Source organism: Hipposideros armiger, unplaced genomic scaffold, assembly GCF_001890085.2.
Source record: "Hipposideros armiger isolate ML-2016 unplaced genomic scaffold, ASM189008v1 scaffold_469, whole genome shotgun sequence".
NCBI lineage: Eukaryota > Metazoa > Chordata > Mammalia > Chiroptera > Hipposideridae > Hipposideros > Hipposideros armiger.
In genome coordinates, this window is record NW_017731819.1 from 586732 (window position 1) to 601231 (window position 14500).

General features: G+C 42.9%; 1 protein-coding gene across 3 annotated transcripts in view; it reads left to right on the forward strand.

Annotated features, from left to right (window-relative positions):
* Window positions 1-2353: 2353 nt before the first annotated feature.
* The window catches only part of YIPF1 (Yip1 domain family member 1), a 28170-nt gene continuing 16023 nt past the window's right edge, over window positions 2354-14500 (forward strand). Inside the window, exons 1-6 of one of the 3 annotated variants that reach the window (XM_019666375.1) lie at window positions 2369-2455; window positions 2735-2806; window positions 3162-3241; window positions 7281-7444; window positions 10453-10533; window positions 10778-10865. In XM_019666375.1, the coding sequence (XP_019521920.1) occupies window positions 3211-3241; window positions 7281-7444; window positions 10453-10533; window positions 10778-10865 (364 nt within the window). In that variant the 5' untranslated portion in view covers window positions 2369-2455; window positions 2735-2806; window positions 3162-3210. Of the gene's footprint in view, window positions 2456-2734; window positions 2807-3161; window positions 3242-7280; window positions 7445-10452; window positions 10534-10777; window positions 10866-14500 lie in introns of all 3 variants that reach the window. The other 2 variants (XM_019666374.1, XM_019666376.1) reach the window with 2 other exon arrangements.

Below are 14500 nucleotides of genomic sequence, written 5' to 3' on the forward strand. Positions count from 1 at the left end.
CCCTCCCCAGAGGATTCGGGTTTAGAAGCTCCCCAGGCAGAGACAGAGCTGGGGCCATCCCCAAGGAAAACTGGGCCTGCCACTTTCATTAGCACCAGGGTCAGAGTATAAATACAACAACATTCTCTGCTCTCAGCAGGGTGCTGGTCTAGAGTGGGGAAAAAACACATAAACAGAAAATTACCAGTTTTCAAAATCTTTGAAGTCTGCTCTTTGTCTTTTAAAATGTATGTAGTTTCCTTACAAAATTTTATAATCAAATTTTGTTGGGGGCTGGGGTGGTGAATACATACTCATATATGAATTTTGTGTCCTGTTTATTGCAGGATGGCTCTGGCCTACCTTGGGCATTGTGTAGGCAACCTATTCTAGTTCTCCCTCACCCACATGTGGGGTCAAACAATCTTAGCCCTTAACACCAGGCACATAAAAAAAAAAAAAGAGGCCTGTTGATATTCCAAAAGCAAAAGATTAAAGTGGTTCCAACTGCCCATTGCTTATTTACAATCCCTGGAGCCAACGTGAGATGCTCCCACAGTACCAGCAGCCTTCTTTTTGGGATGGATATCGCTCATGGGGTGTTGGAGACACTTTATGGAGCGTGGCTCAGCTGTGTGGTTGCCAGCTTTCCTCTTCACAGAAAGCCAAGGGAGTCGGTCAGGATCACATGCAGCATCTAATCAAGGCTCATATTTTCAGTGTCCTCTCCGCCCCCCCATACCTGTCCATCAGAGCAAGACTTGCTCATCATCTTCCCTCCCCTGCCTCATTCTTCTCCGTGCTATCTAAGTGAGGGTGGGGTGGCTTCTGTCTCTCGGTGGTTCATTTCCACCCCGCAGAGCAATAGAGGTCTGATTAGTATCATCAGCTGGGCTCACCTACCTTACCAGACTTGGGCAGACAAGTTAAGAAAATCTGAACATTTGAGCTCAGTTTTTCAACCTTGACATCAAGAACTAGATAATTCTTTGTTATGAGGGGCTACCTGTGCATTGTAGGATGTTGAGAAGTACCCTGGGCAGTAGCACTCCACAAGTCATGACAACCAAAAATGTCTTTAGACATTGCCAAATATCCCCTGGAAGCAAAACAGTCCCCGGTTCAAAATCACTTTTAATTAAACCAGTACAGTTATCTTTGATTCTTGTTTCATTTTGCACCAAAACTTACATATCATTATAACTAATATATCAATATAATGTTTACTTCTGTTTTCAAGAGAAGAAATATATAGTCCAGGTGTCATCACCTCCCCACATTATACACACACACTTATCGCTAAATGGGGTTGTTATTGCCGTCTGACTGGTGAGCTGTTCAGTTCCCCAATTCCAACCTGAGGGCTGCTTTCTGGGGCCACTCTTGGTACCAACATGCCTTAGTGTGGATTCCTCATATCAGTATGTTATTGGCAAGTGTAAATGCAAGGACCAGGGTTGTAAAGCAGGCCAGGAAGGAGAGCCGTTGCTAGGATACATTATCAAATCAGCCACTTCCAAAGGCATTTGGTTGCTTGATCCTGCAAGATAGTTTGAAAGCTATGTGAGATATCTGAGGGGAAAAAGGAAGAAGCATCTATTCATCAGGTGTTGACACCACCGGTCAAAGATTTGCCACCTGAGGCAAAAACCACTCCCCACACCTGCTCCTCTGGGTTGCTCCTGTCTGGGTGCTGAACAGTTCCAGCAGTGCCATGACCCCATAGTATCCAGACACAAGCCCTGATGCAGAAGGTGAGAAACCTGAGGTACGGGATTGAGGTGAAGCTCACTTAGGTTATACCTGCTGAAGCTGGGATAAGATCAGTGGTGGTGAAACAAGCAGCAGGTGAGGCCCCAGCCAAACCTCCCGACTCCATCCCTGGGGCATAATGCAGACTGTTGCGGGAATGAAGGAACAAATTTCCACACTTACTGGGATGCCCATATTAACAAACTACCCTCGATCACTCATTCACAAACGCTGAGTAATTGACTCATTCACTCCCTCACTGGTTAATGACATTTTTATGGCCAAAAAGAATTGGGGTGGGGGTTGATGACTTTTTTTCTTTTCACAATCGTCCTTCATTATGCCATTTTATATTTCAATAAGAAAAGAGGTATAAACAAACAGAAAACTCCACACTTTTGAAAATTCTGTGAGCCCCGCGGGACCGAAGCGAGCGGAGAGGAACCTTCTCAGCCGAGGCCTGCCTCTTGAAGAACCTCAGCCTCACACTCAGGAAGGGCGGTGAAGGCAGCACTCTCTGGATGCCGCTGCTCACTGAGATCTGCGGGAGCAAAAGTCTCCGGGTGCTGCTGTCTCTTTAAAGAGGCGGGGCTCTACCCGGAGGAGGCGGAGAAGTTCCGCCCCCCGGATCTCCGGTTTCCGGCAACTCGGAGGGACCGGAACCTACGCGGAGCTTCTGAGGCCCGATCCTTCCCGGGACCGGCTGGACGCCGAGCCCCCCGAGGTGAGGCGGCCGGGTGTGCCGGGCTGGCCCGGGACAAAGGGGGCCCGCTATCCCCTGCCTGCCCGGGCCGCTGCGGCCCAGCTCCTCCATCTAAAACACTGCTTCTGCTTTTTGGGCAGCTCTTTGCCAGACCTGCCTGGGCTCAGGGTGCCCGAGGCGTCAGGGTTGCCATCACTCCCGCTCTTGCTGATTGCTTAGCTGTGCACTAAGCGCCTTACTGCCTCATTTAATGGCCCCCAACACCGTATGAGTAGGTACCATTACGAACCCATTTTACAGATGAGGATACTGAGACCCCGAGGAACCCACAGTCACTCAGCGAGAAGCAGCAGAATCGGGAATGAAACCCAGGTCTGTCTGACCCCAGAGCCTGTGAACCTTAACCACTGGCTAGGCTGAACGGCGTTTGCTCTTCACTGCCCTCACCGCCACCTTTCTCAGCCCTCAGCTTTCCCTTCCTTATTCTTTTCATCTCCAGGCTGCACCTGGTCCCTAAACATAGTGAGATTGGATGGAACCTTTGGACCCCCCCCCCCAGTTACTTTATAACAGTTTTAATAATATCTAATGCTAAATGACTCTTTATTTAAACCCATCAAAGCCCACTAAAAAAGAAGGCAAATACCATTTCGAATGCTGAAATAAGATTTGTTTGTAGAAATTTTATTTTGGTATCCTATAAAGTTTATTTATTTTTCCCTTTTAGACCTCTGCAAATTTGCTTCCTAATAATTGGGAGAAGACCCACTGGCTAAATGGCAGCCGTAGATGACTTGCAGTTTGAAGGTACATCATTTGGGTGCCCACCTTTGTCTTTATGATCAGTATTTCTGCAGTCACAGCAACAGATTTTTATTGCTATACTGGCACATACATTAAAGAAGATTATTTCAAACATCTTAGTAAAAGAATGTTAGTTACACCCAGGTTTTTCTATTTGCCCACACCAGCTGGTTTTTTTTTTTTTTGATTTTGTTTTGTTTTTGCCAAATAGCCCTTCAGATGGTAACATCATAAATTTAGGACAGTGACTACAGAAAATATATAGAGAGTTACTGCTTAAGTTCAACAAACATTTATTGAGCACCTACTTTGTGTTTAGAACTGTACTAGGTACAGGAGATGCAGATAAAGGAGAATTTTTTTATACTGCTGGAGTAGATAAAAGTGTAAAAAGATAATTATGATGAAATATGATCAGGTCATTTCTTCACTGACTCGTAAGTATCTCATGAGTATGACCATGAACCAGGCAATTGTTCTAGTTATCAGGGCTAGAAGAGTGAACAAACAGCCAGTTTCTTCCCTATGAAGCTATCAGTCGAGTAAGGGAGACATTTATTTGTGAAATGGTCATTTAAGTATGTTATTTGAATATTAAATAATCTACAAACTATGAAAGGGCTATAGGAAGAGTTCATAGCTCGTAACCCAGACCCTGACCTAGGCTAGGAATTGATGAATGCTTATTTGTCTTGTAAACACTTGTGCAGCTCTACTATATGGCAGGCATTGTTCCAAGTGGTTTGCAAATATTAACTTGTTTAATCCTTAGTCAACTTTATGAAATAGTTATTTTATTCTCCCTATTTTACCAGAAAAATTTAGTAATTTGCCTAAAGGTTAGACAGTGAGTGGTAAAGCAGGATTTGAACCCAGGCAGTCTACCTTCACAACCTATGCTATCTCACTACTCTCTGAGGAAGAGATATGATGAGAAACCCATTTCATCAGCAAATACTGTCAGTTCCATCTTCATAATACATCCAGCATCTGACCACTTCTCACCACTTCTACTACTCTCCCTCCGTGTTCAATGCCATGATCACCTCTTGTCTGTATTATAGCCCTTAACCTTCCTTTTGGTCTTCCTGCTACCTCCCTTGCCCCGCTATAGTAAGTATGTTGTAGCCAGAGTAGTCCTTTAAAAATAAGTCAGATCATGTCCTTCCTTTAAAACCTTCCAGTGGCTCCCATCTCATTAGGAGTGAAAACCAGAGCCCATTCTGTGCTTCGGAAGCCCTTACATGATCCAGCCCTCCACTGCCTCTGATTTCATCTCTTGTTACTCTTACCCTTTCTCTATCTGCTCTATCCACACAGGCCTCGTCACTGTTCCTCCTAGACATCAAGTACACTCACAGTTTAGGGCTTTTGTGCCATCTTTCTGTTTGGGACATTCTTACTCCAGATAGCTACATGGCTTGTTCCCTCACTCTATTCAAATCTCACTTCATCAGAGAGGCCTTCCTTGGCCATCCTATAGAGGAGTACAGTGCGAGAAAGTTCAAGCATAGAGAACAGCTTATACAAAGTACCTGCAGAGGGAGGAAATTTGCTTGGTTGTTTCTCAAGTAATTGAAAGAAGGCCAATGAATCAGAGAAGGGAGAGGCTGTCACAAGGTGGGGTTTGAGAGGGGACAGGAGCCACATCTTATAGGACTTCATAAACTATGTTAAGGACTTTGCTTTTTAAAAAAGAACTATCCGGGTCAGGATGCTATGCGGGTCATGGAAGGCTTCCCTGAGGAAGAATGGCAGTGTTAGATAAATAAGTGGCGTTCAGGGCCCCTCAGGTAGAAGATACTGTGTCAAGAAAGGAACAGAGGCGAAAAAAATAGCGTGGGATGTGCTGGGATATAGAAGCAGAGAATGCTGGTGGAAATAAGAAACGTACCAATCTTGCCCTCAAGGAGCTGAGATGGGCAAGAATAACTAATAGAGAGCAGAATGTGTGAATGGTCATCATGTGAGAGGTACACACATCCTACATTCCCATCAAACTATGCCATCTGCTGTTCCTCAAACACAGGACACGTTTTCCATCTTCGTCATCCCATTTCCTTTGCATGAGATGCCACCACTCTGGCCATCCTTCTCACGTGGCAGCTTCTCCAAGAAGGCTTTTCCAAGCCCATCAAGTAGATGACTTAGTGTCCTCCTTTGATCTTCTTTGGCCTTTGTACCTATAATGTGACACTCTCTGCTCTTCCTTCTGGCATGCCCTTGCACCTTGTAATCTGCTTTTTAAATATGTGACTTAAGTATATCTTCTTGGTGTGATTCCCTCAGGAAAAGTTGTGACCTCATCTTTTTAAATCAGTGTCCTGTCCAGTCAATAAATGATAGTTATAACAATATTTATTATCTCATATCTCCAAATCTTTATGTAAGATTATCTACTTTTTATAGTTGCAGAAACAGACTCAGAGACATGGAGTAATCTGCCCAAGGTCATGGAGTATTAAAATCTTAACTTAAACAAAGGACCACCTCACTCCAGGGCCTCATGCTGCTTCAACAGACAAAAAACACTGGAGACTGAAGCTTAAGTAATTGTAACATATCAGCCACCTAATTAATTTCAATCACTTTAGTTTTCTCTATAAAACTGTTCGCATAGCTGGAAGGCAATAAGAGTGGGCTCGGTTATCCAAGAGTCCCATCCTACTGCCAATTGGAGGATTCATGCCATGTTTGTAGTGTTATAATGGTGCCCTGCTGAGACCTTGTCTTACTCCTGCCAAGTTCCAACCTGCCCTGAATTGTAGTCAAGAGCAACTAAATAAAGTTTGTTAGGATACCCAGAGACAGGAAATCTCAGTCCTTGCTTGTGGATGTGAATAGGTGAGGTTATTTTGCAAAGCAGTTTAACTGGCTCAAGAGGTTTGTACCCTTTGACCTAGTGATCGCACTGAGATGTGTTCATCCTAAGCAATAACCCAAAAAGCTTTCTCTACACAGACTCTCCTCACAGTGTTATTTGTACTAATGAAGAGTTGGGAACATTCCAAATATCCAACAATAGTGGAATAATTGTGTTAACTTATGGTGTCTCTCTTCTACTCTCTCTACCTCCCCCCTCCCCAGCTGATGAAATATTATGTAGCCACATAAATAATCATTGTAAAGACTGATATAATGTGAAAATATCATTTTTATATAATCCCCAGTAGACAGAACAGAATACAAAATTGTTTACATAGTACTATCACGTCCTAAATTAGTATTTGGCACATTGTAGGCATGCAGTAAATATTTGTTGAATGAATGAATGATCATTACTGTCATGAATCTTACTATATAGAGAAAAGGAAATATACCAAAAGTTAATAGTAGTTGACTTTATGTGGTTGGATTAAGAGTGGTTTTTATTCCACAGTTTCTACTTCTCATTTTTGTCCTATGTTTTCTATAGGATTACATAGGACTTATTGGAAAAAATAACTTCCATTACAATTTTTTGTACTTGAATCATTTTTTTTTTTTTTTAGCTGAGCCATCCTGCTACCCATTGGCAGCTTAGTGGCAGCTCAGCTCGGGCCGGGCATTGAACCACTATTGCTCAGAGCTCGCACTGTTGAGCGAGCTCTTAACCAACTGAGCCACTTGGCCAGCCCCTTGTATCTGAATTAAAGAAGAGAGGTTTAGAGTGGGTACTTGCTGTGGGCCAGGCACTCTGCTAAGGACTTAGGTAATATTCCTAACTTTCCCAACATTCTTTAAAGTAAATATTCTTCTCCCCCTTGTACAGATGAGAACACTAAGGCTTATAGACATTAAGTTACTTACTCAGGTTCATGTTGTTGGTAAGTAACTGAGCCAGGAATAAAATCCAGGTCTGACTTCAAATTCTGTTGTCGTAATCATTGTTCTATGTTGGCTTGATTTCTAGATGAGATTTTCTATTCAGATCCTTTTGCCATTTGTGTCAGAGAGGGACTGTAGCAAAGCTGAGGTTGTGACAGCTTGTCTTTAAATGAAAAATATAGCATTTCCAGTGTGGGTCAAGTCTCTGATGCCTTTATGTTCTAACTGATTTCAGAATTTAGTGATGTAGCCACTTCTCTAGCAGCAAACCCAGATGCCACCACAATAAGCATCGAGGATCCTGGTGAAACCCCCAAACATCAGCCAGGACCCCCAAGAGGCTCAGGGAGAGAAGAGGATGATGAGTTACTGGGAAATGATGACTCTGACAAAACTGAGGTTCGAACTTGTCTTTGAAATTGTTTTTTTCTTTTAATTTTGAAAAAAATGTGTTCATGTATATGCTTACTGTCTCCCGTGTGCCAGGTAGAGTGCCAGGCAGTGGCAGCACAAAGTGGCCCTGCCTTGGGGGATATAAACAGACAGGCAAACAGACCATTGTCATCCATGGTGGAAGGGACCCCAGGGGTTATGGAAGCAGAGAGAAGGGCGTCACAGAAGGCTTCCTGGAGTTAGTGAACTTAATGAGTCTTGATAAAAGAGTAGGAAGTAGCCAGAGGAAGAAGGTGGGGAAGGGTGATCCCAGCAAAGGGAACAGTTTCGATGAAGTCACAGCGGCATGAAAAAACACGGTACAGACAGTACACCTCCTATCTTCATATACATTCGGAGCAAAACATAGGTGAAGACAGGAGGCTACGCAGATAGGAAGGAGTCAACCCAGTGAGTATGGATTGTATTCCGAAAACTATCAGGAGCTATTGAAAGATTTAAAATAATGTGGCCAGATATGTTTAAAGATACTTAAGATATGGTGACCTTGTGGAGTATAAATTGGAGGGAGATGGACTGGTAGGAAACTGTTGGAGTGGGGTAGGCCAGAAGTTTTGGAGCCTGAACTAGAGTTGGACACAGAGGCATAGGGGGTGGGCTCAGTAGGACTTGGTGTCAAAGGGGTGAGAGAAGGAGGCGGAGGATTCTAAGGAGACACGTAGGTTTCTGCATCTAGTAGGATGGTGGCTCTCAGGTGGCTTTTTTGATCATAAAAAAATTTATTTCCATGTGCACTGTTGTGTTCCATAAAAATCATATTTCTAGTAATATATTATAAATGAAATCATGACTAGTGCACTAGAGGAGCACCCAGTTTATAGCAGTGGTTCCCAGGCTTATTAAAATAGTGGAGCTCTTGGGTGTCAGGTGCTCTTTGTGGAACTCCATGAAATATCCAAACAAGTACCAAAGTTTATGCTAAATGAAATACCATTGTATATTAAATACTGTGACTGGAGTTCAGACTTAGGAGCCTCACTTTGGATCCTGGTCCGGCCAGCAGTTGCTGTGTGGTCTTGTAAGGTACTTTAACTTACTTAAGCCTGAAATATAAGAAAATAGTATGTTGACTATTGTCATCATTATCACAATAGTTAACATTTATTCAGTGTTTTAATAGCTGCCAGACATCATTTAAAGTTCCTTGGGTCATCTCATTCAATCCTCAAAACAACCCTGTATGGCAGGAACTATTCCTATCCTCGTTTTACATGTGAGAAACCTGAGGTACGGAGTTTAAGTAAGTAACTTGCCCCATTACACACAATTGGCAGGTAGCAGATGGAACTCTTTAAGTCGAGGCAGTCTGAGTGCAGAGCCTGTGCTCCTCCTCTCTGTACTACAGTTAGTGTATGTTAACTACTTATGAAAGTGATTGGCACCCTCAGGAGACAGGAGTGCTTATTACTATAGCTGAATGTATTAGGTTTCTCCAGAGAAATAGAACCAATAGGATGTGTATATAGAGAGAAAGAGGTTTATTTTAAAGAAGTGGTTCACATGATTGTGGATGCTTGGCAAGTCTAAAACCTGATGGAGGAGGCTGGTAGGCTAGAGACTCAGGAAAAAGTTGGAGTTTGAGCTTAAAGGCATTCTGCTGTAGAACCAGGAAAAGCGAACGTTGCAGATGAAGGCATTCTACTGGCGAATTCCCTCTTGCTCAGGAGGTCAGTCTTTTCAGGCCTTCACCTGATTGGCTGAGGTCCACCCACAGTTTGGAGGGCAATCTGCTTTACTCAAAAAGTCCACTGAGTTAAATGTAAATCTCACCCAAAAACACCCTCATGAAACATCTAGAATAATGTTTGACCAAATATCTGGGCACTGTGGCCCAGACAAATGGATACATAAAATTAACCATTACACTGAGCAACAGTAAGCTTCGAAAGTTTAAGAAGGAATGTATAGGGGGGAAAAAAATCTAAAAACTGAAAACATTCTATCCGTGATCTTAATTTTGTCTGTGAATTGGGAAGAGGTTACCAATAGTCCTTGGCCCAGCTTATGGTACATCAGCCTACGGTGTCCCATATCTTATATTAGGTTTGGAAAGAACCTTCAGTTTCCTATTTTTCAACTTCCCTTCCAAGTTGTGACTGCTGTCCATGGAATGTCTGAAAGACAACACTTGAATACCTCCAGAAGCAGGCTGTTCATTACCATGTAAAGCAGCTGCTGCCACTGTTTGGACAGCTTTATTGTGAAAAAAAGGTTTTTTTATAATGGACAAAAAGTATGTGCCTATAGCACCTTCCCTCGCCCTGCAAAGCCTCAGCGGGCCTCTGTACCTTTGCTGTATGAACCCTCTTCAGATATCTGAAGGTGGCAGATGATTCCTGGCGTGGGGTCTGCATTCTGCTTTCAAATAGCTGTGCTGTTGGGAGAGGTGACCTTCCTCATGTGCCTCTTCTAAACTGCAATTCTGTTTTTTTGTCAGAGCAGTGTATTTGAGGTTTTTAGTTCTTTAGAGTGAGTCAATTTTTGAGAATTCATGCGGTAATAATAGTGTCTTAAGGGGGTGAGGGAGGAAAAGATATTGACCCTGACTGCCTTCTGTATGTATATGTATATGTACACATACACACATATACATACTGTCGTGCATTTACATATATTATGTATAATTAATCCTCCCTATAATCCTATGAGTTAAAACTCATTAGCTGAATTTTTTTGGTAAGAGAACTAAGACTGAGACAAGTCTAGTGATTTGACGAACCTGATACCTAGGGGAGGGACCAGGATTTGGAGCCTTTTGGTGTGACTTTAAAACCCAAGCTTGTTTTATATCAGGCTGAGGGTTGTGCATGGCTATTGCAAAATTGATTGATGAATGCAAAAGAGCTTAGTCTTTCATACATTTTGATTTTCCATTAGGTCGGCTCCCTTTCTGTCTGTGTAGTCGGAATAAAGAAATTACTTCTGTGTTCAGTATGTTTTATTTTACCTGACAGTTACTTGCTGGACAGAAGAAAAGCTCCCCCTTCTGGACATTTGAATACTATCAAACATTCTTTGATGTAGACACTTACCAGGTTTGTAAACCAGTTTCACCTTTCCTTTAAATGTAATGGAGACTTGTTTCTTTTGTGGTTAAACAATCAAATAATGTTAAAGCTTTGGTTACTGGTTATGGTCTTACAAAAGTAATGGGTTACTAGCATTTGAAAATGCTATCATCAGAAAAGCTCTGATAACTGAGTTTCAATTTTGCAGTAGTTGAATTTGTTAAACTTAAAAAGAAATCTTCAGTAGACTTACCACTATGTTGTTTTCCAGGTCTTTGACAGAATAAAAGGGTCTCTTCTGCCAATACCGGGAAAAAACTTTGTGAGGTTATATATCCGCAGCAATCCCGATCTCTATGGTATGTATAGTACCGTTTTTTTTTGTTTTTTTTTTAAAGATTTTTTATTGGGGAATTGGGGGGATGGGAACAGTGCTGGGGAATTGGGGGAAGGGGAACAGACAAGTTGCTGTCGTTTTGCTCTTCAGACGTTGCTTCACTGGCCCAAGTTGGCACCATCATTACGCTCTTCCCGGGTGAGGCAGATCAGTCGCCGGCTTCTGGACGGCCGCTCACTGTGGCTGCTGGCCGCTCATGCTGGCTGCTGGCCACACACGGTAGCCCATGGCAACCCACTGCCACAGGGGCTGCAGCCCACGCTGTCGCCAGCGACTCACAGCAGCCCAGCTCCAGGTTGAGCTGTTGTTCAGCATCTTAGCTGTGGAGGGCAGTGTCACTGGCCCTCATATGTGGGATTCGAACCGGGGTCCTCTGGCGTTCTAAGCCAGTTCTTAACTATCGCGCCACTCGGCCCGCCCTGTATAGTACCGTTTTTATTTTTTACCATATGCCAGCTGCACTCAGGTAAGTGTGAGGGTTGCCTGGAAAGTTGGAGAAGTACACTGTTGGCAGGGCATGCAGCATTTTATTTGACTCTTCTGAGCTTCAGTAGCAACCCTTGCAAAGAATTTTGGAGAAAATTCAATTATCTGCTATTTTAATGCCATAAGTACAAGTAATAGTATGTCCTTTGAAAGTCTTCAAATGACACGACAAACTTGAGACAAATTAAATGACTTTGTGTAAGAGGAGATGTTAATATTAGAGGATTTGGAGGAGGGCATGAGTGTGGAGAAGGTACTCTCACACTTTTTCATTGATGTGCTGAGTCCCAACTCTGCCCTCAGGCAGGCTGGCTCCCCTTGGGACTCAGGCAGTGGCACTGGAAGTCTGTAAGAGGGAGGGGCCAGGGGGATGATTGTCATCCCCACCCTTCCTGTTACCTGAGAAAGATCAGAGGTCCACTCAGTGCTTTGCAGGAAAGGGCTCTAATATCAGTGGGCTTCTGTGTTTGAGGGAAGAAGAGAGCCAATGGCTCTGAGTACTTTCTGTGTGTAGGTGCTCTGCAAAAGACTGTGCTACATGGTCACATTTAACACTTGCAACAGGGTAATACCTACCCCACAGGAGGAAGCTGACGCTCAGTGAGGCTTGGTAATCTACAGAGGGTGCCAAAAAAAATCTATACACATTTTAACAAAGAAAAAAAAACTGTATTAAAATTGTAATATTCAATATATACCGATAATAAAAAATGAGTACAAGTCATGTGTATGTATATTTTTTGGCACCCTCGGTGTATTCTCAGTGCTAAACAGTAAATATTCAGAGCGATTATATATATTGATTATAAGAAGAAAAGGAATTCGTCAGAATACTGTATGTCAGTCACTACATACACTGTTTAATTCTTACAACAAGACTGTGTATTAAGTGCTGTTATCCCTATTTTCCATGTGAGGAAACTAAGGCTGAGAGTTGTCAAACTAAAAAAGTAGAACCCAAACCTACTTCAGTGTTCCTTAAAGCCCATATTTATCCTATTACACTAGAGATTTTAAGCTACAGATGTCCAATGGATGGATGTCCAGTATTTAAAACCAGTAAAAGTGGAACTGTTCTGGTGGAGGTTAAGGAGATGCCCATTTATGTTCAGCTCCCTCTCTCTGTGATGGTACCAGGACTTCCATCCAGATATCTGTGGAATTCCTGGAGCTCCAGTGAGCATGGAGTGAAAACCATTGCCTAGGCCCATGTCCCTCATCTAAGGGTTGCCAAGTGGTTTCTCTTTCTAGCTCTCTCACTCATTCTTCTAGTCTCAGAACTTCTTGAGAGGCAGGCTCTAGGTCTGAGTATACATGTCATCAGTACCTAGCAGAGGACTTGGCACAGAGTAAGTGCTCAATTTTTGAGCACCTTATTTTGTGATAGAGACTGAGGATTCAAAGATAAAGTCATAGTCTCTACCCCCAAGGAGGAAGAGGCAGAACTAACATCTGGAGAGCACCCTACAAGTGCCACTGTTTCATTTCTCACACTCCAAGGTAGCCTTATCTTACAAAAGAGAAAATGGGAGGTTTGTTTTATTCTTTGTGTGCTTCTGGATGTTAGAAACATTTCATGATATAAAAATGCATAATACAAACTAAATTAAGGCTCTCTCACCACCACCCCATAATAAGAGTAGGAATTTGGCAGGAAAGAGGAAGAGAGAAGGCAGTATGAAGCAGTTGCAGGCCTGGGATGATCAGGCGGTTGTTGTGTCACTGAAGTCCAAGCTTCCTTTATGCCTGAGTGCACTAGAGGTAATGACTGTGTCTGTTGCGCATCGTTGTGTCCCCAGCGCTTACTAAGTACCGCTACTCCAGGGCCCAGAGGTAGTGGGTACTCAGTAAATAATGGCTGATAATATAATAGTCTCTGCTTTCCAGTTATGGGGACTATAATATTTTGGCCCCTTGTGGTCGTGTGCTTGGATGGTCTGTTGACAACACATGGTCAGTTTTGTTCGTTTGTTCTACAGAGCTTTTGGGGATTTTTAATTGTTGGTTGTAGGTTTTTGGAAACAGCAGTCTTTGGAACAGTCTTTGGAAAGCTGATGCCGACTGTGGAGCCTCCCAGTTGAGGGTTTGTGCTCCTTTACTTGCAGGGACTGGTGCGCCTTTGAAAGTGCTAATCCATTTCTGCTAGTCATCTCGTCCAACACAGTAATTCTCTTAGTTTTATGATATGTCAAGGTGCCTGCAGCCACAAGGTATTGCAAAATATTAATGAAATTCATAAAATTTATTAAAATCTTTCGACTTAAAATTGTATTTGTTCTAATAGTGCTTTTTCTAGATGGGAAGAAACAAGGATGGTGTTCATGAAATCAACCGAAATGATGAAAGGGATTTGCAAAGTCTGATGTACTCATCCACTCAGTGGAATGTTTTATAATCACTGAAAAAGAATTGGCTGATTTTTATGAATAGCTGTGGTAGAATCTCTAATATATATTAAGGTGAAAATGTATATATTGTCATTTGTATAAACATACACACACGGGGCTGGCCGAGTGGCTCAGTTGGTTAAGAGCTCGCTCAAGAGTTTGAGCTCTAAGCAACAGCAGTTCGAATCCAGCCCGAGTTGAGTAGCTGCTGAGCTGCCAACAGGTAGCAGGATGGGCTCAGCTAAAAAAAAAAAAAAAGAAACAAATAAACATACACACACACACATACACACAAATATGCATTTGCTTATATGTGTATCGAAATCTCTGGCAGGATTCACTAGAAAATGGTTACAATGGTGAGCTATGGGGAGGGAAAATGCCTACATAGCTAGAGAACAGAGGGAAGAAAGTTTATTTTTCTCTGTGTTCCCTTTTGTACTTTTTGAACACTGAACTATGTGCATGTGTTACTTTTTCATTAAAAAAAAGAAATAAATGGGCCGGCCGAATGGCGCAATGGTTAAGAGCTGGCTTGGGACACCAGAGGGCCCCGGTTCGGATCCCAAATATGAGGGCCAGTGACACTGCCATCTACAGCTAAGATGCTGAACAACAGCTCAACCTGGAGCTGGGCTGCCGTGAGTTGCCGGCGATGGCGTAGGCTGCAGCCACTGCTGCAGTGGGTTACCATGGGCTACCGTGTGTAGCCAGCAGCCGCAGT